Raw genomic sequence first — 25,279 nt, forward strand, 5'->3', positions numbered from 1 at the left:
CAGTTTTTGTGTTGTATAATGTGAACCAATTGGATAAACTGGAATCAATAAAGAAAAAATGTGAAATGCGTTCTCCCTTTTAAAGTACTAAACTGTCAAGATAGATGTGTAGAGCTGCACTTGTTTGCACTTCATTACAGATATTTTCATAGTAAAGCAATCTTGACACAGAGAGCTTTCAAGAGTGATAATATGAAAGTATTATTTGATTTAATTATATACATTGGCTCTATAACTCATAAATATAAGCATTTAAATGTTCACATACATATCAACAAGCTTCTTGGAGGAGCCACTTCCAAAAATTTAGAATACGTTATCATGCAGTGTATGTCCTTTGAATAATCTGAATAATGAACTAATGTGTCTATACAGTGTTTCTACAGCTTCTGAACTTATCTCTATGAATCCCAGACGCTGTTTGAATTGAAAGAACATTTGACCAAATATACTTTACACAACTGACTTAGACTCATTTAAGTTAAGTGTCTAAATTGCTAAGAAGGTTCATATTGAGAAAGGTGTGTGGATAAGTAAAGGAGCATGTACTTTCATTGTAGCCATGTCCATCAAATGTGTTACCTTTGGACCGTACACACACAGTAAACAGCCATGACACCAAATGTCACTGTTATGACTGTAGTTTATGGTGGATTTGCATTCAGTGTGTCATTCCTCCTAAGGTATGTTACTTTGGGGGTTATGGGTTTGAGAAAGTGGGAAGTTTTATTGAGTCTTGGCTTCTTTGAACTGTGGGTGCAGTTCAGTTTGTGTTGTTTTCTGCAGAAAAATCAGGAACAATTTTTTGTTTAGTGTTTTGCAATTTCATGGCTGTTGTGCAAGCAGTATATTTAACTAAGGGGACCAAGGCCTGTAGAAAATGCACATTATAAATACGTGTGTGTGTGTGTGTGTGTGTGTGTGTGTGTGTGTGTGTGTGTGTGTGTGTGTGTATATATATATATATATATATATATATATATGTGTGTGTGTGTGTATATATATATATATATATATATATATATATATACATATACATATATATATATATATATATATATACATATATACATATATATATATACATACATATATGTATATATATATATATATATATATATGTGTATATATATATATATATAGATAGATAGATGAGTGTACTTCACGTGATCGAACTTTCAAATGTTCAACTTTCATATGGCCAAGACCATATGATCGAACATTTAAAAGTTTGAACATCTTACAAAAAATGTAAAACAAAACAAAAAATTTAACTGAATGCTTTTAGGAGGGGGGCAAGCCCCCCTGCACCCCCCACATCCCCTGCTATTTAAATATACCAACTCTGAGATTGCACTGCAGTGCAGAAAAGGGAAATCTTGCTGTTTATATATATATATATATATATATATATATATATATATATATATATATATATACATATACATTAATTAATTAATGTTTATCCACATGTATTAGGAGAGTTTATGCGTATTATTTCCTTTGTTAATGATTTATTGTTTGTATATTGACTGCTGTCCTGAATTCAAAAAATATGTATTGTAAAACTTCTGTTTTGCTGGATTGTTAGCTTACAGTGCAAACAGTTCGACAGTTCATAACTTTCTTCTTTCTAACTCATTAAAGTGTATTTAACTGACTATTAATGGCTTTGAATATGACAATAAAAGAGGTTGCTTGATTAATTATTTAAAATAAAACAGAGCAGTAATCTTTTTACAAGAAATCAAGTTATGTCATGTTAGTAGATTGAGTTTTAAAGATTTTACAGTGCTAGTAATTCTTCATTTAAGGAAAAAAGAGGAGGTGCCACTATTTTATGAAGAAAATTGGCTGTTTTGTCAAGAGTAATTTATTCATATTGTAACAAAAAAATGGTATGTTCTGTATGATTGTAGTAGAATATCAAAGGAATTGTTTTTTCCTTTAGATAATATGTATTGGATTCTAGGTCTTGGGGCATCATTTTCTAAAAATATTTGGGTACCTCAATTTCCACAGTTGAGGAAAGTATAATCTTGGGGAGACTTTAATTGTATAATTCTAGAAAATAATATAAGTGCAAGTAATAGACTGTTAGCAACTACGAAACTCCTTAAAAGCTGTAGATCTGCTAACTTTTAAGGATATTTCTACATTTTATAAACCACATTCACTAACTTCATCTCCTTGGTCATATAGGTGTGGCACTTATTTTAAAATAGGGTATGTATTTAAAATGATTTTGGCTTCTAAGCTATTATGGTAATAACTTTCCCGTTATCAGACCCAAATGATGTAGTGTTTAATTTTTATATACCAATAATGAAGATAGTTACTTCTAATAAAATGTCTACATGTGCTTCTAAGTTAGACGACATTAGTGAATGGTTATTGGAAATACATTAGATGTTCATCGTGTTTCACTGCTGCAGTCATTACACTTGGGTTATCCTGCCGTCAGGCAGTCCCGCAGTCGGCTGGAGTTCCAAAGTCTTGGTTCGGTATCGGTTGCTGTCGCCTCTTCCCTGACGTCAGTGCGCCAGGGGTATATAAGATGCAGCCGACACCATTTTCTTCAGTCTTTCTTGCCGCACGGTGCCCGAAGCAAAAGCAGTTCGCAAGTGCCGGTCGTCCGACTCCTGAGATTTTCAATTCGAATTTCAGAACCGAAGTCTTCAATAAAGCTAAGTACCCCATTGGGGAAACTTTTTCTTGCCTCAGACTGATGTCAGTAAAAGTTAATAACTGTATTTCTTGTGGGAAGCAAATACCTCATAAGGATTTTCATTCTTACTGTATTCCATGCCTAGGCCCAGACCACAACGTCACTAGTTGTCGGTTTTGTGCTAGATTTAATAAACGCACTATTAAACGTCGGTTTGATTTTGCTCGCCATTACTTTGGCCGAAGGTTTAATTATACCATGCCGTCGGAACAACCGACGACCGGAATACACAAAAAACGCAAAAACAAGGATAAGGACAGACATCCGAGGCCCAAAACTGACGAAGCCTCTTCTAGGCCAGTCGCCGGTTCTCAGTGAGGCACTTTCGCAGCCCCTGACACCCACTACCTCAGAGCCTCAGGCTGCCTCTGACTCCCACGTGAAGATGTCTAGGCGTCTGGATACTCAAGGTGTTGGGCCTACGGAAACTAGTCCTTCAGATGGGTCTGGAGCCGCTGAGCAGGCATCGGCTTCAGAGGGTGTTTTCAGACCTTCACAGCTTACCATAAAAACTACAGCCAATCTAAAACTCCATTAAAGACAAAGAAGCAAGTACAGCATTCACCTGGACAGGCCTCCATGCCTAAAAAACAGATGCTCAAAATGGCCGAAGACTTAATTACTCTGATCAGGGGTTCTCATCCCCCTCCTGATAAAAGGCCTAGGCAGGATACAGACTATGATTCCTCTGACCAGGTTTCCATTTCTTCTGATTCCTCTTCAAACCAGGGATACTCTTTATGAGGACTCTGATGCTGAAGAATCATTTCCTTCAGCCTCTCCTCCTGAGGATTACTCTTTTGGGGAAACTTTACATACCATGAGGGAGCATTTCCATTGGGAGGGCCAGGATTACTCAGAATCCAGGAAAAGGCTCAGAGACTTTCTTTTATTGCCTCAGCACAGGCCTCTTGCTATTCCGCCAGTGTTAGATATTGTGGATGATGTGTTCTCTGAATCCAGTTTAAATCCTGATTCTTTGCCCCCTGCTCCAGTCAAGCCAGACAGATACTACAGAGTCCCTGACTCTCACAAATTTCTTTATAAAAACCCTGTTGCTGACCCAGAAACTATTTCCCAGGGTCCCAAAGGGGTAAAGGCTTCCACGGCTAAAAATCCAGTTCCCTCTGACAGGGATTCTAGAGCATTAGACAGATGGGGGAAGAAAGTTTACACTTCTGCAACTTTAGCAGTGAGAGTTTTAAATTGCCAGTTTCACATGCTTAAATACCAACAATATTTAATGGCTCTGTTAAAACAGAAAATGCTTACAAGTTCAGAACATCCTGACTATAAGGAAATGCAGGATTTATTGCATGCAGCTGAACAAGTGGGAAAACATACTCTGCAATATGGTTTTGATTCATTAGAGGTTTCTTGTAGAGCAGCAGTTACAGGATCTGTGATTCGAAGGCATGCTTGGTTAAAAGAACAAGGTTTACCTGATCATGTTAAGGCAAAATTATTGGATGCTCCTTTACAGCAGGGTATTTTATTTGGTGTTAAGGCAGAAGAGGTATTAAAGAAAATGGAGGATAAGGCAAAATCTATGCAAACAGTGAAGGATTTCTTACAGGTACAGCCACCTCGATTTAGCAGAAATTGGCCTTCAAAGAATTGGTCCTTTCCAGTGTCAAACAGACCACGAAGAGGCAGATACAGATGCCCAAGAGGCAGATCTCAGCCCCAAGGCTCTTGCAGACCACGACAGTGGGGTGCTTCAACTCCAAAAGGAGGTGAAGACAAGTCACAACCTTACAGGAAACAGTCCCAATGACTTCCCCCTTCAAATGCCAAGCACTTACCTTTTGTCAGCTCCCTTAGGGGGAAAACTAGCACTTTTTTCTCAAAATTGGCATATAATTACCCAAGACAAATGGGTTCTGAATATTGTGTCTCAAGGTTACAGGTTCCACTTTCATACTCTGCCAAGGCTAAAAGGAATGCCAGACGTGCCACAAAATCAATGGGCAGAGGCACAAAAATAAATTGCAGCTCTCATGGACATGAGAGCTGTTCAAAAAGTGCCACAACAGGAACAAGGACAAGGATTTTACTCAAGACTTTTCCTGGTCCCCAGAACGGACAAAGCCTGGAGACCCATACTGGACCTTTCTACTCTCAATACTTACCTGGATGTTCCGAAATTCAAAATGTTGATACTACAGCAGCTTCTACCCATGCTGGGCAAGAAGGCTTGGCTTGTTACTTTGGACCTCAAAGAGGCATACCTGCATGGGACTCAGAGACAAAATTGCAGAAGATACCTCAGATTCATAGCTGGTTCAATGCATTACCAATTCTCTGCACTGCCCTTTGGCTTATCTACTGCGCCCAGGGTCTTCACAAAGTGCCTGGCACCAGTAATTGCATTTTGCAGACAAAAAGGAATTCAAATATATCCATACTTGGATGACTGCCTTATTCAAGCAGAGAGCAAGGACATCCTTCTAAAACATCTGGCGTTTGTAAAAAGGTTGCTGATTTGCCTGGGGTACACAGTAAACGACAAGAAGTCAAAACTAGTGCCCTCACAAGAGATAATATTCCTGGGTGCCAGCTTAAATACAATGGCCCAGATGGCTTATCTCATGCCAGACAAGCAAGGACAAATGACTCAGTACTTTCAATTGATGGCAACAAAACCCCAACTCCCTGCAAGAAAAAATCTGCAGGTCTTGAGATTCATGGCATCCTGCATACTACTAATTCCATATGCCAGGCTACATATGAGGAAATTACAATGGTACCTAAAAAGTGTTTGGACTCAACACTGGAAGCAGTAGTACCACTAATTCCCTGCCTACAACAGGAGTTTCGATGGTGGGCACAGGCATGTCACCTCAACAAGGGACAGCCTTTCATTCTACCCACAGCCAGGCAGACACTAACAACAGATGCTTCGGATTATGCCTGGGGAGCACACATGGCAGGAAAATGTATTCAGGGCAAGTGGGCCGCAGACCAAATGCATCTTCACATCAATCAAAAAGATATGTTAGCTGTGCAAAATGCCCTAACAGCTTTCAAGGACCTTCTGCATCCAGGACAACTATTATTAAAGACAGACAAAACCACAGTTATGTGTTACATAAACAAGCAAGGGGGCACTCATTCTTATCCCCTATGCAGACAAGCCATGACCTTGTGGAACACAGCTCTAACCTATCAAGTTCATCTGCAAACACAATTCCTGCCAGGAAAGAAAAATACTCTGGCAGACGACTTAAGCAGAAACATCATGGATCCTCACGAGTGGAAATTAAATCCACAAGTATTCAGCATGATAATGCAAAAATGGGGGGTGCCCAGCCATAGATCTTTTTGCCTCCCCAATGAATTGCCAACTACAAAAATTCTGCACAAGGACTTATCACACACAAGCATGGGAAGTGGATGCTCTCTCGTTCAGCTGGAAAAGCCTAAAAGTTTATGCCTTCCCACCACTGCCTCTCCTTTCAAAGGTACTCCTAAAAGCCAGGCAAGAAAAACCACAAATGATCCTTTTTGCCCCAGACTGGCCACGCCAGCACTGGTACCTAATCTTAAAGAACTTAGCTCAAGGCCCACCTAACTCCACACCTTCTGACTCAACAAAACAATCAGATCCTGCACAGTCAGCTCAAACCATTAAACCTGGCTGCATGGCAGATTTCTTAGTCAAGCAGACAACACCTCTCTCTAAAGCTGTTATGGATGTAATTTTGGAGGCCATGAGGCCTAGCACCAGGAAGTCTTATTCAGAAAAGTGGAAGAGATTCTGTGCCTGGAACCAGGCTCAAAGCTTTGACCCTCTTGACCCAAATATTCCTCAGATATTACAATACTTAACTGAGATGCTGGACAAAGGACTATCCTTTTCATCCATTAAGATCCACGCCTCTGCCATCTCGGCTCATTACAACACAGATCCTCCTATTTTCTCTCATCCATTGCTAAAACAGTACCTCAGAGGGGCTAAAAACATAAGACCGCCCCGGAGAGCACCAACACCAACTTGGGACCTCAATTTTGTCTTGGAAAAACTAACTTTACCTCCTTTTGAGCCAGCCAATTCAGCAGAATTAAAATATTTGTCATGGAAAACTGCTCTGCTTCTGGCAATAACCTCAGCACGAAGAGTCTCAGAGTTACAGGCACTAATGGCAGTGGAGCCTTTCATCATTTTTCACCAAGACAGGGTTTCTTTAAGAACAAACCCTTCATTTATGCCAAATGTAGTATCCAGTGTGGCTCTTAACCAAACTATTCACTTGCCAACTTTTTATCCAAATCCCCAGAATAAAGGGGAGAAACTTCTCCATTCATTGGACATACACAGACAGTTACGTTTCTACTTGGACAAAACAAAAGCTTTCAGAAAAACTGAGCAATTGTTTGTAGCATATGCTGTAGGATCACAGGGAAAGGCTATTTCAAAGCAGACCATTTCAAAGTGGATAGGACACCGTATCCGTTTCTGCTACACACAGCATGGGAAACCTGTACCTAGTAACATTAGGCCACATTCCACCAGGGCAACAGCCACTTCAACTAACTACCTTAGAGGAGTACCTACCAAAGATATCTTGGAAGCTGCAACTTGGAGTTCAGTGCACACCTTTACCAAGCATTATCACTTGCCTCTTTATTCTAGATCCAGAGCTGGCTTTGCCACTGCAGTGCTGCAGGGCCTCATAGCCACCACAAATCCTCTATAGAACCAGCCGCCCAACCTCAGCTTTGGGATTCAACCCAAGTGTAATGACTGCAGCAGTGAAACACGATGAACATAGTACAGTTTTGTACCTACCATAAATGTAGATGTTCGAGTGTCTTCACTGCTGCAGTCCAGGTTACCCTCCCTCCATCCCCTCTTTCTTAGCTGGGACTTATCTACACTTTTCTACCCTATACTACCTATGTGGTGTATTTGCTGGTAACTGAAAATTTTGGTTTTACTTTTTATGTACGTTTTATTAGCAATATGTATTGCCTACCTATTGGGGGCACCTGACATCTGGGGCAAGAAAAACTGAAGAAAATGGCGTCGGCTGCATCTTATATACCCCTGGCACACTGACATCAGGGAAGAGGCGACAGCAACCGATACCGGACCAAGACTTTGGAACTCTGGCCGACTGTGGGACCGCCTGATGGCAGGATAACCCAAGTGTAATGACTGCAGCAGTGAAGACACTCGAACATCTACATTTATGGTAGGTACAAAACTTTACTTTTCTTGACTTTAATAGCAAAGGGGAGATTGCTGATATTATGCTGTGGGCTTTCCATGAAATCATATCTGTGGGAAAATGTTGGTGTTATAACAGGAGGAAAAACTGGCATGGTAAAATACTAGAGTAGCAAAAACTAGGCAAAATTTAAGTATGGAAAAGGGAAAAGAAATAGATCATGGAAATGAAAGCATTAAATAACACAAATCAATGGCTTTTTAAGCGTTTATAAGTATAGAGGAAAAAAAGGTTTACACAACTTAAGTAATAGTTTGAATATTTTAATAACAACAAATTGTAAATATGGTTCAAATCATAGTAATAGTTTATATATTCCAGTTATGACTAAAAAATACACTGAGTGCCTTGAGGAAATGCTTGAAATCATTAGGAAATGTTATGAAAATGTTTATGTGCAAAGTCGTACTATATTAAGTAAGAAGTAAACAGATTTAAAAATATGCTATAGAAGAGAAGTTGTGTGAGAGTGTTAAACAAAGAAATTGATATCAGCCGTAGAAATTAAGCCACAAACAGTACATGTAAAATAATAAAAACCCAAGTAATGATGGAATAATCCCAGAATATTATAAACTGTTTCCTCAGAGTGTTATAAGTGTATCAGAGAATGGATTTAGTGAGGTTAGAACTAAATTTAATGGACCTCTTTTTTTGGAAATATTCATTGACTACTCTAGTTTTAAAACAAGGTAATGACTACCCTCTTTTTTCATCCCATGGACCTATTTTACTATTGATTGATGATTATAAGTTATTCATGTCAGTAACAGAATAAAATTAATTTTACCAACAATTAGTAGTGGATCCCAATTTGATTTTATATTAAAAAACACAATGGATAATATTATCCAAACACAATGGATAATGGAAAAGGGAAAAGAAATAGATTATGGAAATGAAAGCATTAAAAAACACAAATCAAGGGCTTTTATGCTTCTATAAGTATAGAGAAAAAAAGGTTTACACAACTTAAGTAATAGTTTTATTATTTTAAGAACAACAAATCGTAAATATGGTTCAAATCATAGTAATAGTTTATATATTCCAGTTATTACTAAAAATACACTGTGTGCCTTGAGGAAATGCTTGAAATCATTAGGAAATGTTATGAAAATGTTTATGTGCAAAGTCATACTATATTAAATAAGAAGTAAACAGATTTAAAAATATGCTATAGAAGAGAAGTTGTGTGAGAGTTTTAACAGAGAAATTGATATCAGCCGTAGAAATTAAGCCACAAACAGTACATGTAAAATAATAAAAACCCAAGTAATGATGGAATAATCCCAGAATATTATAAACTATTGCCTCATAGTGTTATAAGTGTATCAGAGAATGGATTTAGTGAGGTTAGAACTAAATTTAATGTACCTCTTTTTTTGGAAATATTCATTGACTACTCTAGTTTTAAAACAAGGTAATGACTACCCTCTTTTTTCATCCCATGGACCTATTTTACTATTGATTGATGATTATAAGTTATTCATGTCAGTAACAGAATAAAATAAATTTTACCAACAATTAGTAGTGGATCCCAAATTGATTTTATATTAAAAAACACAATGGATAATATTAAAAGAATCATTAAACTGACTGACCATGCAATAATACTAAACTAAATGTAATCTTTATTAGTTTGCATCTAGGTAAAGCATTTTATTATTTAATAAATCTTGGGTTCTCGTTTAGTATTATATCATTAACAAAATATCTGTACCACAATTTATGTGTTAAATTAAGACTGTGTATGTTTAAGTTAATTAATGTAAATAAAGGGACAAAGCAAGATAGCCTTTATTACCACTTTTGTTTAATATAGCTATTGAGCCATTTGCACATTTTTTGGAGCACATAATGCTGTGGGCTTAGCTGTTGATACACAGTATACATAAACATTTAACTATTTGCTGAGAACATTTTATTAATTATAGGTAATGTTAATATGCCATATGTAATCCTCTTTAAATTAGTTTGAATTAGTTTCAGGACCAAAGTTTAACTGTAGTAAAACTAATATAGTTAATTAAGGATTAGTGGGTATTCAAAAATTGTCTGCAAATTCAAATAGAACAATGATAATATTAAATATTTAGGCATTAGTTTAACTGTACATAATAAAGAAGCTGTTAATAGTTATAACTGAATTATCAATAATGTTAAATATCTTGTTAAATGAATACATATTATTTGGATATGGGCAAAAGATTGATATTAATTAAGATGTGTATTTTACCAAAATACTTCAATACAAACAGCTCAGTGTTTTCAAATAAAATATGAAGTATGTATGATACATGCTTATGTTTGTGTAGTTTCTTTATTGACCAAGAAACACATCAGAGATTGGGATTTAGGGGAAATTGTTTTGTTCTGGTTTCCTTAAATTTTAAAACAGCAGTATAGCCGAATACAAATTGCATAGCTAATGGGAAAACATTATGTGACTTACTCTGTTTAGCAGTAGAACATGAAATTTCATCTCAAAATTTACAGAGCTTCTTGAGTAAATTTATCTATAACAGCATTGCAACATTAACTGAATCTGCTTATTTGAGTGATACACTAAGAGTTCATTTTATCTTAATATTTCTGCTTTTAAAAGTTGGACTTTTTATAGGTTCATAGGTAGGTACTAGGCTCTCTGCCCGAGGGCATTTATAAGCCTAGCCAGAGTGTGTCGGCTTTCACCGCCCCATTGATTAATTAACTGATCCTCTGTCAAGCAGAGCCAATGAAGTGATACCAGGGGTGTATTTTCTGTTACTCATCCACTCGTCAAGGTTTCTCTTGAAGTGTGTTAGTGAGGGGCTCTGCCTAATGTAGTTTGGAATTTTGTTCCAAAGCATGGGGAGTCTCTGTGACATGAATCTATCCCTCTAGCATGTTCTGTTTATTGTTGTGGTGAGGTTTAGCTCACTAGAGTGCTTGGCTCGCAGTGACTTGGATTTCTTTAGGTGGAGCATGTCCATCAATTCTGAGTTGGACATGGCTTTGGTAAGTCAGGCAGAGCTCACCTCTGAGTAAGTGATATGCCACTGAGTACAGCCAGAGTTTTTTCAGTCGGGCTGCATAGGACATATGTTTGAGGCCAGTAATCCTCTTGGTGAGGTACTTTTCTGGTCTTTCCAGCTGTTGGAAGTGTCTTGCGAGGTACATTCCAAATGGGTCATTGTACTCTATGATGGGTCTGATGAGTGACGAGTGGAGGGGCACTATAACCTCTTTATTTCTAGATGCAAACCGTTTAGTAATTAGATGGGCCACATAGAAGGATTTCCTAACTACTTTAACAATATGATTGTCAAAGGAGAGATTACTATTTACCTGGATCCCCAGATCTCTTATTACCTCTTCTGTGTTAAGGGGGCTGCCACCTATGTGGTAATTTGTGGGTGTTTTGTGTTTCCCAAACGGGATGACTATGAATTTTTTGGCATTTAGCTTGAGGTCATGACTTTGACACTGGATGTCCTTCTCAGTAAGGCCCTTTTGGAGGATGTCCTGTCAGCCGGAGAGTCAATTATGGCTCCCAGTTTGTAGTCATCTGTGAACTTGGTTAGCCCTAGTCCTCCTGTGTTTGCCTGTACTTCTGAGAAGTATATGCTGAGCAGTAGGGGTCCCAGGACCGAGCCTTGTGGGACACCACTTGTGACTGGTTTATAGTCAGACCTGGAGCCCGCTATTCTTACCATGTGAGTTCTGTCTGTAAGCCATTTGGCAACCCATCTCATATCGTAGGGGTTTATGTTCAGGCTGGTGAGTTTCTCTGTGATACCTGTGTGGGGAATGGTGTTGAAAGCCTTGGCGAGGTCAAGGTAGGCTGTGTGAACCACCTTTCCCTCATCTATGGCCTTGGTGACTGTCTCAAACAAGTCAACCAGGTTTAGTAGGCATGATCTGCCCTTAACAAAGCCGAACTGGGTCGGGTCAAGTGTTTGGAGGTTCCCAATTTCTTTGTTAATGAGTTACATGATGATGTGCTCCATAGCCTTGCAGACCAGGCTAGTCAGGCTTATGGGGCGATAGTTATCAGGGTCAGTTGTGGCCCCTCCTTTGTGGAGAGAAATAACCATTGCTGTGCACCATTCTATGGGCATGTAGCCTGTGGAGAGGCTGAGGCTGAACAGTGTGTTTAGGTGGGGGGTTAATTCGTTCTGTAGTTCGTGAAAGATGCAGCCTGGGACACCATCTGGCCCCATTGACGCTGTGTTTTTGGCTTTTGAAAGGGCTGTTTTTAAATGTACGTCTGTGATTTCCGGGACACTACACTTTTCCGGTATTGTTGTGGGCCCTTTTGGGGGTGAGATGGGGGTGAAGTTTGCACTGAAATCTATATACCAGGATGTTGGCAATATCAGTAGGTTCAGTATATTTTGTGATAGTTCAGTGCATATCTGCGAGTTGCCACTTAGATTCTTAACATAACTAAAGAAGGCTTTGTGGTTATCTTTTGAATCCTTGGCTATTTTTCTTTCGAAGTTAGCCTTGGATGATTTTATGAGGTACCTTAGTTTCTTACTGATATTGATCAGGGATGTCTTTTCTTCTTGGGATTTGCTTTTTTTTCTGAACTAGTTTCCTCCTTCTATTGTATAGCCTGTTTATGGCAGGTGTCCACCAAACTGGTTTCCTTCTGTTAGAGGAGTGAGTCTTGGTTTTGCTAGGGATGGCACATCCATGCATCCTTGTAGGTGCTCATAGAGTGCATTTGTAAAGGTTTCTGCATCTTGGGCAGCATTATCCTTTAGCATGGGGGCTGTGAAACTTACCACCTCTGTCTTAGGTAAGGTGAAGTTTACTTTAAAAAAGTTTTTTTTACTGTGGTTTCCTTAGTTGGGGGTGGTGGTTGGGTGTGGGCATCCAGAGTGATTAGTTTATGGTCTGATGTAACCAGTGACGGGTTGACCTCCAGTGTGGAATACCTGTCGCCCATGTTGGTGATGACCAGGTCCAATATGTTTTCACCTCTGGTAGGGAAGTTTACCAGCTGATCCAGGGCGTTTGAGTTGATGAATTCCAGGAAGCGCTGGGCCTGGGAGTTTGTACTCGAGTAGTTTTCCCAGTGAATGGTAGGATCATTGAAATCGCCCAATATCAGGGTGTTTGGTAGGACCTTCATGTTTTCCAGTGTCTCCAGAAAGGTGGAGTGGTGGTCCTGGGTCATGGAGGGTGATCTGTAGCAGGCCACAATTTGCATTGCAGATTTGCCCGATGTTAGCTGCACATGGATGATCTCAGAGGTATCATGCTGTGCCACTAACCTGGAGGTGTAGGTATCCATGATGAATATGGATACACCCCCTCCTTATGTGTTTCAGTTCGTGTTCTGTGGCCGAAATGTGTGGTATGAGTTGTGTCCCGGTAGTTCTGGGGTGCTCTCTGGAGCCTTGAACCAGGTTTCAGTTACTGCACAGATGTCAACGTTCTCCATACTGAGAAGTGCTTTGAGCATGTGCATTTTGAGATTTAAACTCCTGGCATTGAGTAGCATAACAGTCAGTTTTTTTTAATTGTGCTGTTTACGGAGGTGGGTTTGACTTTTGAGCCTTGCATACAAAAGGCACTATGGGGAGAGCAAGAGCCTTGGCCAGTATTCGAAAGCCTAGGGGTGACAGGTGCAAGCTGTCTCTTGCGAAGCAACACGGCTTGTCGAGCATGTCGTCCCAGGCTGACAGACACTGGATCCCCTTAGAATGACACCAGAAGCTTAGCCAATTGTTGAAATTGATAATTTTTTCTGTATACTGAGGTATCATTCTTGGCGAGGGCAGGATGCTACTTAGGGTCAGGGTCATATCAGCCTGAACTACATGATCAAAGAGGTCTTCCATGTCTCTTTTCGTGTAGTCCAGGGAGGAACATCTCAGGTCATTCACACCAACATGAACAATGACAGAGTCATATTTGTACTTGTTCTGGAGTGACCTGAGTGCTTGTGTTATGTGGCAGATTCTGGCTCTCGACAGGCAGCTAACAGTAACCTTCTGCTTGTTCAGCCTAGTGAGTGGGATGTCAGTGTGCCTGACTATAGAGTCACCTATTACTAGTGTTTTAGGTATGTTATTTCGCCTTAAGGGCTGTGATTGTGCGGCACACTGATTTTGTGTTTTATGTGTTGTCTGGTTTGTGACGGGAGGTGCAGGTTGTTTGGGTGTCTGCTTTGGAGGTCTCTGATGCTTTTGCAGGTTTTTATTTAGAGCCTCCCAGTATGATTTTCTGTATTTATGTGTATTTTTTGCCAGTGCTGTTTTAGTAGGTCTATGTGTGGCTGGAGTTGTGGTGCAAGTGTTAACCTTCTCCTCTTGATTGTCTGTTCCAGTCTTGGGTGGAGACAGCTTAGCTTCCAGTTTGGCTGTATAATTGCATCTCTTGCATATGTAAGTGTTTTGTGGTAGGAAGAGAGGGTTGTCTGTGTACATGAGGCAGTTGTAACATTGCCTCAGGATACCCAGATTCACCAGCTGAACTGGAGAGCACACCTGAAATTGCCCTTTGGTCATGCCTGAATAGTAGGGTGAACTGCTTAGTCACTTGGTTGGTAAGGAGTGAATAAAGAGCCTTGCCCTGCTGGGCAATCAGTGTCAGGGTATATTAGTGCTTGCTATTAGGTCTGAGCAAGTGCTGGGCTGTAGGGTGCTTTTTGAGTGCGTAGGTTGAGAGTTAGACTAGTTTCAAGGGAAAAACTGAAGAGGAGACTTAGTGGAGCCGGGAATAATTTAACCATTGCTAACTGGCGCTGTCCGGCGCGCAAAACCATGCAAATGCAGTATTTATAGTAGGGAAATGAAAGAGAGAGAAATTAGCACAAAGTGGCCAATAAACTACTAACTTCTGGGCTGGAACCACTCCTCCAGGGACAGATAGGCTGCTCAAAGCTCCCCACTCTCACAGGTGAACAGAGAAACTTCCTTCTATCCAAGTAAGGTATGGACAACTCAGAAACTAGTATCGCAGCCCTAAATTAAGCACTAGCCTGAAAACTGGACTATATACTAGCTTAGAAAGGCGGGAAACAAGGAATTTTTTTTTTTTTTTTTTTGAAAAGATAAGGCAAAACAGTAAAAAATACACTTAAAACAGCTTTAAATGACTACAAATGATCAGAAAAGGCTATCGCACTTTAGTGTGTAGCCTACAACAGTTAAACAAATTATTTAAACAAAAAACTTTTTAAAAGTGCAGGCAGTCAAATAAGTACAATATGTGAAAAGAACAAGCTTTTAAATCACAATAAACGCTGGAAAATCTGCGTTTAGGCGGAAAACAGTTAAGTACAGCAAGAAAGTACAGAAAACTGATATTTAATCACTCCAAAGTCTCTCTTCTAAGCTAGATGGCTTGTATCAATTTAAGGCTTTCTAGTGCTACCCAGTAAGTTAGTTACAGGAAAGATGGGAAACAAGCGCAGATGTGCTCTTTTAAACCAGAAAGTTGAAAGAGACGGACAAACTGTCCAAATGGTCAGTAAATATTTTTCATATTATCATTTATGCCTACATTCATAGAAATCATGAATAACCTGAGTATGTTAGGATTTAAAGAAATAGATTTGATGTTTTGTACTAGTTGATAAAAGGCACTACGTTTTCAAAATCAGATTTTATGATTAATACATATGGATAAATGGCTTATAGTTCAAAGTTGCAGACAGTATGCTGTTTCCAAAACTCCACATAAACTGAAAAGATGTTCTGACTGAGAAATGTTGGCTGCTGGATTTACCAACTACAGGTTAAAGCAGACTGGCAGCATATGCTTTTTGATTTAATGTGCTGATTGCTTTTTTTGGAATTAAGATACAATTCTTTTTGCAAGCATTGTGGTCTGATAAATTTAATTTAAGTAAGCACATGGCCCAATACCCAGATGTGCACCTAGATCTCAGTAGTCTCTTTTTTGGAGTATTTTAGCAATAGGTAGGAAAGTTATCTTAAAAATTGGTAAAAACACAGATCACCTCCATTCAAACAATGTATTAATATTGTCACGTTTCCGGTCATAAAGGAATATGCACTGTTAATTTGGAAACAAAATAACTAATGAGTGCAAATACTGGACAAAGTTAAAATTATTAGATAAATGTCAGGCAAATGTATTATGATAATAAAGAACATGGAAATACTGTTTAAAATTATTTATATGATGTATTATAAGACAGTCTTCTAAATAGTTTGTATATAGCTGGAATATTATGAATTGGTTTGAGCAGTTCCCAATGATGCCTGATAGAGATGCTTGAGTTCTTATACTTACTTTTTTTCCCCCTGAAAAATAAAAGACAGTATAATATGCATTTGTTTACTTTCAGGACTTTCCAAATTGTGACTTGCTAATCATCATGGGAACCTCACTTCAAGTACAGCCATTTGCATCACTTGCTAGCAAGTAAGTATTAATGCAGTTAACCCACTCGGGCATTGTTGACAAAGTCAAGAATTTAGGTACAGACCTGTTTGCACCCGGTGGATAGCCAACTGGCTCACAGGCAGGACCCAGGAAATTAGAATTTGGGAGTCCTCCTCTACATAGAGGCCAGTCACAAGTGGAGTCCCTCAGGGATCAGTCCTTGGACAGCTCCTTTTTGGCATTTACTTCTCTGAAGTAAGGCCAGTGTTAGTGTATTTCAGGCTGACTAAATGTGCAGATGATTGCAAATTAGGAGCTGTCATTGTATCCCACACTGACACAGATGTTCTCCAGGAGGGGCTGATGCAAACAACTGGTGTCAGAGCCATGGACTAAAGCTAAATGCCAAGAAATGCATAATGGTATCCTTCGAGAAGTCTTCCATCTCTGGTAACTATCATATTGACAACACCCTTAGAGTTAACCCAGTAGTCTGGGACTTAGGGACACAGATATTTGGTAATCTAGCCTTTGACCATCACGTGTCTACAGTAATGAAGAAATCATTCTATGTTGCGCAACTTATAAACAAAGGTATGGCATCTAAGTCCAAGGAAGTCATTGTTCCACTGTATTCGGCATTCATCAGACCTATGACTGAGTACAGTGTTGCCTTTGGTATGTACTTAACTAGGCATATCCAGCAATTGGAATTCCACAGAGGTTCTTCACTAAAAGAATACAAAGCTTAAGTAAAATGTCCTGTGCAGACTGCCTCAAGGCTCTAACCCTGTATTCTGTCTCCTGCAAACTTTTGAGGGGAGATCTGTACCTGACATACAGAGATCCCACTCTGATGGACCTCCTGCATATCCATAAAACAAACACCATAATTACCCATTATAAAGACTTAAAGCTTGCCTGTGATATAAATAGGACCTGCTGAAGAGACAGGTATGTATCCCAGAGATTACCCCATCTCTGGAACAGGCTTCCCATCCATTTGAAGCAGAGTTCCTCCCTAACCCAATTCAAGTGCAACCTGGACAATTGGATGGGGAGCAGGAAATTCATCCCTGGTTTGGCACCTATGTCTCTAATAGGCAAAGGCTACCTGTAAATGGTTCATCTCCCAAGCCCCTGCTTACACTTATGAAGGGTATCGGAACGTGTCAGAGATTTGGAATGCATGGCTAGGCATAAAAAGGCCCTTGTGGTCATTAGCCTAGTAAACACCTATGAACCAGTCGAACAGTCATGTTTCATTTTAAACCAGCAATAGGACAATGACTCTTTCCCAAATTTTTTATTTGTGTTTTATATTTAACTTATTTTACTGTGCATTTAAAAATGTTTGTTTCTAGCTATTCTTGTTAGATGTGTGATGCATTTCATATGTATAACTTTTTAATTTTATCAGACTAATTTAGAGTATGGGTATATGATTGGTTTTCCTGAAGGAAAGTATTTTACATTTTTGAAAAAAATATATTCATATGATTTGTTGTGTATCCACACTTCCACATTTATGTCAAACAAAATATAAAAACAAAATATCTTGAATTTATTGAGATGAAGGTAAGTCCACATTTTTAAATAACCAGTCTTCAACAAATTCAAATCCAGGTAGGAGCTGTGTTTTGTTGAGTGAGTGGAAGGCTTGGGAACCTCTTCATCTGATCTCCAGGCACACTCACTATTCACAAAAAGTCAACTGAAGTTTGTTAACTGTGTAGTTATATGGAAAATTTAGAAGAATTGTGAATGGTATTGTGGTCTGGGATCTAAGAGAAGTGGAACCTGAGTGAACTCTGCCAAGCTAGAGTCCCACATTACAAGCCAGAAGGTTTGGTCTGTGAGTACACTTTGCACAAATTACAGAAAATCAGAACTAGAAAGTGACATTTTTCTGGTTTGAAACAGAACTGTTAAAGCAGCAAAACATAGCTATTGTCTTCAGCTAATTCAGTTTCGTTTAGCTGTGCATGCTTAAGCAACTGGAATTTGACTGCCATTCCTTATTTTTTCCAAATCCTTATTTATATTCCTTTTAGGAACCCCGCACTTGTGAATTGAATGTGTTGAGCTACTAGTGACTCATGGCTAGGATAATAGATAATAGTGTAATAGTCAACATTATGAATATCTTCCACTGTTTCTTCAGTAAACAAGCAATAGTACCCTACAAGATCGGAATACAAACATAAACCTGTAGAGATGGGAGGTACAACATAAAGGTTGGCATTGGCATGGTGCAAATGGTCTTGTAGACTAATTTGCCTTGCATTATCCCAGCCATACCACTAGTGAGAGTTTTCTCTGAATTGCGATTTAGTGAAATGAATGATAACCATACACACATATATATATATATATATATATATATATATATGTATATATATATATATATATATATATATATATATGTGTGTGTGTGTGTGTGTGTGTGTGTGTATATATATATATATATATATATGTGTATATATATATATATATACACACTGTACACACACTTACACATATACATTTGTGTTTGTGTGTGTGTGTGTATATATATGTTGCTGACAATTAAACACTCACTTGAAAGGGGTTGCCCGAGTGGTCAAACCTAGGTGCTGTCGAGTACAGGAGATGTTAAACCAAGTGTGATCAGATTTGTTGGATAATGTAAGTGTGGGTTTGGGATGTTAATGTTGGAACATTTGGATATAACCAAAAGTTTTGTGATTACAGGTTGAAGTGTGTGAGTATTTATTAGCTACGGTTAGAGTAAGGAATAAGTAAGGAGATATGTTTAGAGTTGTGCATTTGCTGATGTATGTGTTGTTGTGAGTGTCTTGTGTATTGGTGATATTTCTTAAGTGAAGGTGTAGAGTATGGGTTAGGGATAGGGGCAGGGATAAGGTTATCACAAATTAGTAAGGTGGAGCAGCAGTGTGGCAAATATGTGTGCATTTTTTTACCGGCTTGTATTTTGTGTTTGGGTGTTTTTACTTTGTTTTTAATTATTTTAATGATAATGTACTTGTGCTTGCTGTAGTGTCTTTGGCAGCGGCAAATATAGTGGGCATTTCTTTAATTTTTTATTCTGTCTGTGTTTCAAAGTGGTTTGAGTTTTTTATACTGTGAAAAGGTAATATTTTTTACCAGGTTCTCCGAGATAAATAAAATCCTGTTTCTTAATGCTGTTTAATGTAATATCGGTCTCTTGTTACTCTGTCCATTTTCTAAGCTACTGTGAGCCCTTATTAGCTTCTAGTGCAGGCTCAGCACACTGGAAACCAGGAAACAAAACCAAGAATCCCTTTGCAGTCATCTGTGAGAACTGTATCTTGTCATAAAGCTCTTGTCTCAGCAAGTAAGTTAGCTAGGGATTGGTTGGAGCTTTTTAATAAATTGTTATACTTATTCTTTCTTTTTAATACCACAAAGAAAACATTTTTCCAAGTTTTCATCTGAAAATACATCTCTTTGCCCAAAATGATATAATGAATTTTAGATGCATCATGTAAAGTGTTGTAAAAAGTAACAGTAGTTGTCCTTCCATATCACTGTTTCAGTATTCTTTACTAAAGTGACCCTCTGTCAAGGGAACCCAACTTCCAGCCAGTATACCAAAGACTTAGGTTTTTAAGGACATTGTACGTCATATGTATGTTTCCTGCTCATGGCATAGGGCATAAAGGTGACATACAGATGTACATACCTCAGAACTTCTTTGTCACCAGTCTGAATGAATTCTTTGATTGTTTGTCTGAACACTCCTTCTTTTGTGCTGATGACCAAGCCATTGTCAGATAAGTGCCCCATTGAGGTTGTCTTCTTTTCTTGTTTTTTTTCCTTTGGTTGTGAGTTTACATGTCATCCAGAAAGGGAAGATGTCAGTGTGGGAGACAGATTTCTCATAAGGATCGTCACGAGCAGTGTATGTTTTACTTGGGTGTTTCTCACAACCATACTTTGTGCTCGATTTGTCAGGTGTTTGTCCCTTAGACTCTTCGTAGTCGTCTTTCCTCCTTGTCTATCTACATAGAGAACCAGTGTCTTAAGTTGCTGGCACAGGGTGTGATGGTGCAGTCATCCTGTCTCAAAGGTCAACCATCTACCAAGAAGACGACCAAAAAATTCAAGTAAGATTCTGGTGCTGTACCACCTCCCCTGGATGTCTCCCTTAAGGCTGGTGAAATGCACAGAGGATTGTCCAGCTGTTCTGTTGGATTCCTCTGCCATGACAGTTTCAGAGGCAAGCATGGATCCACTTTCTTGCATGCTCTCAGAGGCTCTGCAGATGTCTGTTGCAGTTATTGAGGGGGATGCTAGTCTGATCATATTGAAGGGACCCCGAGGGGTGCTCTGCAGATTCTTGTTTGGTAGGAGATTCCCATTACATTGATCTGAATCTGCTAAAGTCTTTATGGCTGATGACTGTTTGAAAAAGAAGCAGAAAACAAAGCATATTTCCCTGCTCTAAGGATCCCCAGTGTGAATGACAGGATTTTACACAGGGTTAATACACTCATGGCTTTGAAGCCTCCCCCAGGGAGTTTCTATTCCTGCTTCCTGTTAGTAATCTACTCTTGTTAAGAGGCCTATGGAGAAGGGCTCTTCTGATGAGGAATAGGAATCTGGGGAAGAGTCCTTGGCTTACTCCTCTCTGATTCCTTCTCTGTTGGACTTTGGTTCTGAGGAGGAGGTCTCCATTAGTCCAGATTCTCCCTATGAGGAATTTTCTTTTGGGGATACTATCTCTTGTATGATGGATTTTTTCAAATGGGACTGTATTCTAGGTACTGACATCCAGAAGAGGTATTATGAACTCCTCTAGATGGAATCTCCCAAGCCCTCTGTTGTCTCTGCAGTACTAGCTGCCTTGTTAGAAACTTGTTCTGCAGCTTATCAGGCTCCTGATTCCCAAATTCCAGCCTCTAAAAAACTTGGTAGGTTTATAAGGTGCATGATGATTGCAAGTTTATTTACAAATGTCTTTCTACTGACCCCTCTATTGTGTCTGTCTCTTCTGACAAACTTTCCAAGCTATTGCCTTCTACTAAATTGTTTCCTTCTGACAAGACTGTAAGGCCATGGAATGGCTGGTCAAAAAGATGTATACTGTTGCTGTCCTGGCCTTTTGAGCTGTTAATTATCAGACCCATATGACCCGGTATGTTGTAGCCCTTCTTTCTCAGGCCTATCAGGTTATTTCTGACCTTCCTGATTCTGAGGGAAAGGTTTCAGCTTTCTCTTTGTTGGGCTCATCTTTTCAAGTGGCACCCCTTTCTATTACATGTAGTTATGATGCAGCTGATTCTTCTTCTAGAGCTGCTGCCTTTGGTTTTGTGTTAAGGCATTATTCTTGGCTTCACCTCCAACCTTTACATGATGATATTAAGGCTAAGGTACTCCTCTTGATAATAAAACATCTCTTTGGTTTTGCAGCTGCTCAGCTTTTTAAGTCCCTGCAGGAGAAGGGCAAGGCCTTGCAGGAATTAAAACATAATTTTGTTTCTCCTGTTCCAAAACGTCAGAGTTTCCCTCAAAGCCTGCCATTGTACATAGACAGTCTCGCCCTCCTTCCAAAGAAAAGGGCTCCTTTTGCTAAGTCTACTCAGACTCCTACTACTCAGAAGCCTCCTTTTCCAGACAAACCAGGTTCTGTCTGACTGTCTTCTTCACTCCATCCTAAGTCAGGTTCCTCTTTCTCTTTGTTTTTTTCCTGTCAATTCCTAATTGGTTAGAGATCACTCCGGATTCTTTGGTTATGTCCATCATTCTTCAGGGATACTTCATGGTGTAGAAATCCCTTCCTCCTTTTTTGGGCATTCCTCAACCTCCTGAGGAATAGCTGCCCATTTTTTTCAGATGTACTTCAAGGCCTTTTATCTCAGAGCACAATCCAAGCTGTTTCTTCTCCTCAAAGAGGGACAGGGTTTTATTCCAGAATGGTTTTGGTTCCCAGGAAAGAAGGCAGCTAGAGGCCCATTCTGGATCATTTTCAGCTCAGCACCTTCCTTTTCAATGCTGTCTCTTCAGACTCCGTTTCCTCTTCTTCTACCTCAGACTTCCTAGTCTCTCTGGATCTCAAGGATGCATATCTTCACATCCCTATGCATCCATGTTCTGAAACAGGGATGAATAGGGATGCCTATCTTCACATCCTTATTCATCCCTGTTTCAGAAAATGTTTACATTCTTTGTTTTTTCCTTGTACTTTCAGTTCTCTGCTTTGCCTTTTGGCCTCTCTACAGCCCCAAGGGTCTTCACCAAATGCCTTGCTCCTGTGATTGCCTTTTTGCAGGATGAGGAGGATACAAATCTTTCCTACCTGGATGTCCTGCTCATTCAGGCTTCCTCCCCAGGACCATTTCAGGACCTGTACTATGCTATTTGCCTCTTGCAAGGCCTATGGTTTATGGTAAATTTCCAGAAATCCTTAAATCCTTCTTGATGCCTTCTCAGGGTCATGTTTTTCTTGGGTGCAGGCTCCATACCATTCATATACTGGCTTCCCTGCCAACACCCAAGGCTCTGACTCTAATTGCCTTTTTTCAATCTCTTCTTCATCAGATCTCAGTTACAGCCAGGGAGTTTCTAAGGGCTCTGGGTTACTTGGCTTCCACCATTCCTATGCTGCCAGACTCCATATGAGGAAGCTAGATTGGTGCCTAAAGTCAGTCTGGCTTCAACATTGGCATCCTTTAGCCTTTCTTGTTCCTCTTTTTCCATGCCTCAAACTTGAGCTTCAGTGGTGGATTAGTTATCTGTCTGTCAACCCAGGGCTTACGTTTCAGTCCCCAGTCCCATCTAAGGAACTTTTTTGGATGCCTCAGATATGAGGTGGGGGGTCTTCTTTTGGCCCGCACAAGGTTCAGGGCCTTTGGTCTATTAATCAGAGGGCAGACTATGTCAACATCAAGGAGATGAGAGCTGTCCTCCTTGCTGTTCAGGTATTCATACTCAAATTTCTTCCAGGGCCTCTCAAAATCTTTACAGACAATACCACAGTGATGTGGTACATCAACAAGCAAGGGTGTGACCAGGTCTTACTTCCTGTGCAGACTACCTCTTCAGGTTTGGGATCTGGCTGTCCAGTGTCAGGTGACTGTTCAGGTTATTTATTTGTCTTCAGAACAAAACATTGTGGCAGACTGTCTGAGCAGGTCCATAACACAGACACACTAGTAAATGGTTCACAGAGATTTGTTTCTGGACATTGTCCACCAGTGGGGTACTCCTCAAGTAGATCTTTTTGCCTCACCTCTGAACAGAAAACTTCCTCTCTTTTGCACCAGAGTCCCAAGTTTTCTGGCATGGAAGGTGGGCTCCCTCTCTTTCTCTTGGAAGGGTATGTTTCCCTCCCCTTCCTTTCATACCAAGGGTCCTGCTCAAGATAGTACAGGACTTCCTCAAAATCATGTTGGTGACTCCTGTTTGGCCCAGACGGCATTGGTTCCCTCTTATTCTGCATCTAGCCAAGGGCAATCACTACAAGTTATCTCACAGGATGGAGCTACTCACACAAGAAAAGGGGTCTCTCATCCATCCTCACTTGTCCAATCTTCATCTGACAATATGGTGGGGTCTGTATAACCAAATCGAAAAACCCTTTACGGGAATACCTAAACGTCGACACCTATAACACGAACCGCGAAAATCCTGAATGCACTAAACAGTGAACTGTCATAGCCGGACAACCCCACCACCCGCTACATACTACCTACCCAAACAAAATAAATAAACCACATACATACACTAACTAAACCCTACTTCTAACCTAATGTAAAGCACCAAAATCCTACTTCTAACCCTACACTAAACCCCACAACTAACTGTGCACTATCCTTAACCCTTCCCTAACCCTAAGGTCCATAACTACTGCAAACGTCGCCTACAGACATACACCCAAAAAAAAAAAATAATACACATACATACATTTAACAAAACCATACTTCCAACACTACACTAAACCCCACATACACAACTGTCTATGCGCTATCCTTAACCCTTCCCTAACCCTAAGGTCTGTAACTACCGCACACTTCCCCTACAGACATACACCCCAAAAAAATAAATAATACACGTACATACAGTTAAATAAAACCCTGCTTCTAACACTACATTAAATCTTACATGCATTACCTATCTATTCACTTACCTTAACCCAAATCCTAACCCTAAAGTCCTGTCATCGCACACTTACCTTACGGAGCTATACCACAAACGGGCCAACCATTACACTTCCTCATTTAAATTTTCGCTGTTTTGGACATTTTGCAGTTCCGTATTTCGTACAATATGTGTCGCTCTTTTCGTATTCTCTATTACGGTCTTTCGATGTGGTAATAGGAACCCTATGGGTGATAGAGTTTTGATCCAGTTTATGCACCTTTTTTCTGCAGATGTGCTCCAGGTTCTGCAGGAGGCCAGGAAATCTTATTTATCCAAATGGAAGAAATGTTCTATATGGTGCCTTGCTCATAACCAGGATCCACTTTCTGTGAAGGTTCATCTGGTTCTCTCTTATTTGTCTGAATTGCAACATGCTTGGTTGGCATACTCTTCAGTTAAAGCTCACTTTGCAGCTATTTTTACTTGTCTGTCTTTGACTCCTGCTTTGGCTTTTTGGTTGGAGGTCAAACAATTTCTTAAAGGCATCCTTCATATTAGGCCTCTCAGGAAATCTGTTCCTCATTCCTGGGACCTTACTTTTGTTCTTGAAAAATTGACTCAGGTGCCTTTTTGAGCCTGCAGCTTCAGCTTCCTTGCAGCATTGTACACGGAAGACTTTTCTTCTTTTGGCCCTTACGTCAGATAGAAGGGTGTCTCAGCCTCAGGCCCTTATGGCTGTCTCTCTTTTTTTAGTTTTTTCATGGTGACACTGTGTCTTCGTACTAATTCTAATTTTACATCCAAGGTGGTTAATGAATTGTCTCTTAATCAGTCTAATACTTTACCCTCTTTTTCCCTTCTC

The 25,279-nt window shown here is 39.6% G+C and overlaps 1 protein-coding gene across 2 annotated transcripts in view; it reads left to right on the forward strand.

Moving 5' to 3' along the window:
* Positions 1–25,279, forward strand: part of SIRT2 (sirtuin 2) — a 1,239,326-nt gene that overhangs the window by 818,064 nt on the left and 395,983 nt on the right. For both annotated transcript variants that reach the window (XM_044082288.1, XM_044082354.1), the window contains exon 12: positions 16,274–16,350. In XM_044082288.1, the coding sequence (XP_043938223.1) occupies positions 16,274–16,350 (77 nt within the window). The remainder of the gene's footprint in view (positions 1–16,273; positions 16,351–25,279) is intronic.

The sequence above is a fragment of the Protopterus annectens genome, chromosome 1.part0, assembly GCF_019279795.1.
Source record: "Protopterus annectens isolate FY-2018-M chromosome 1.part0, PAN1.0, whole genome shotgun sequence".
Classification (NCBI taxonomy): Eukaryota; Metazoa; Chordata; order Ceratodontiformes; family Protopteridae; genus Protopterus; species Protopterus annectens.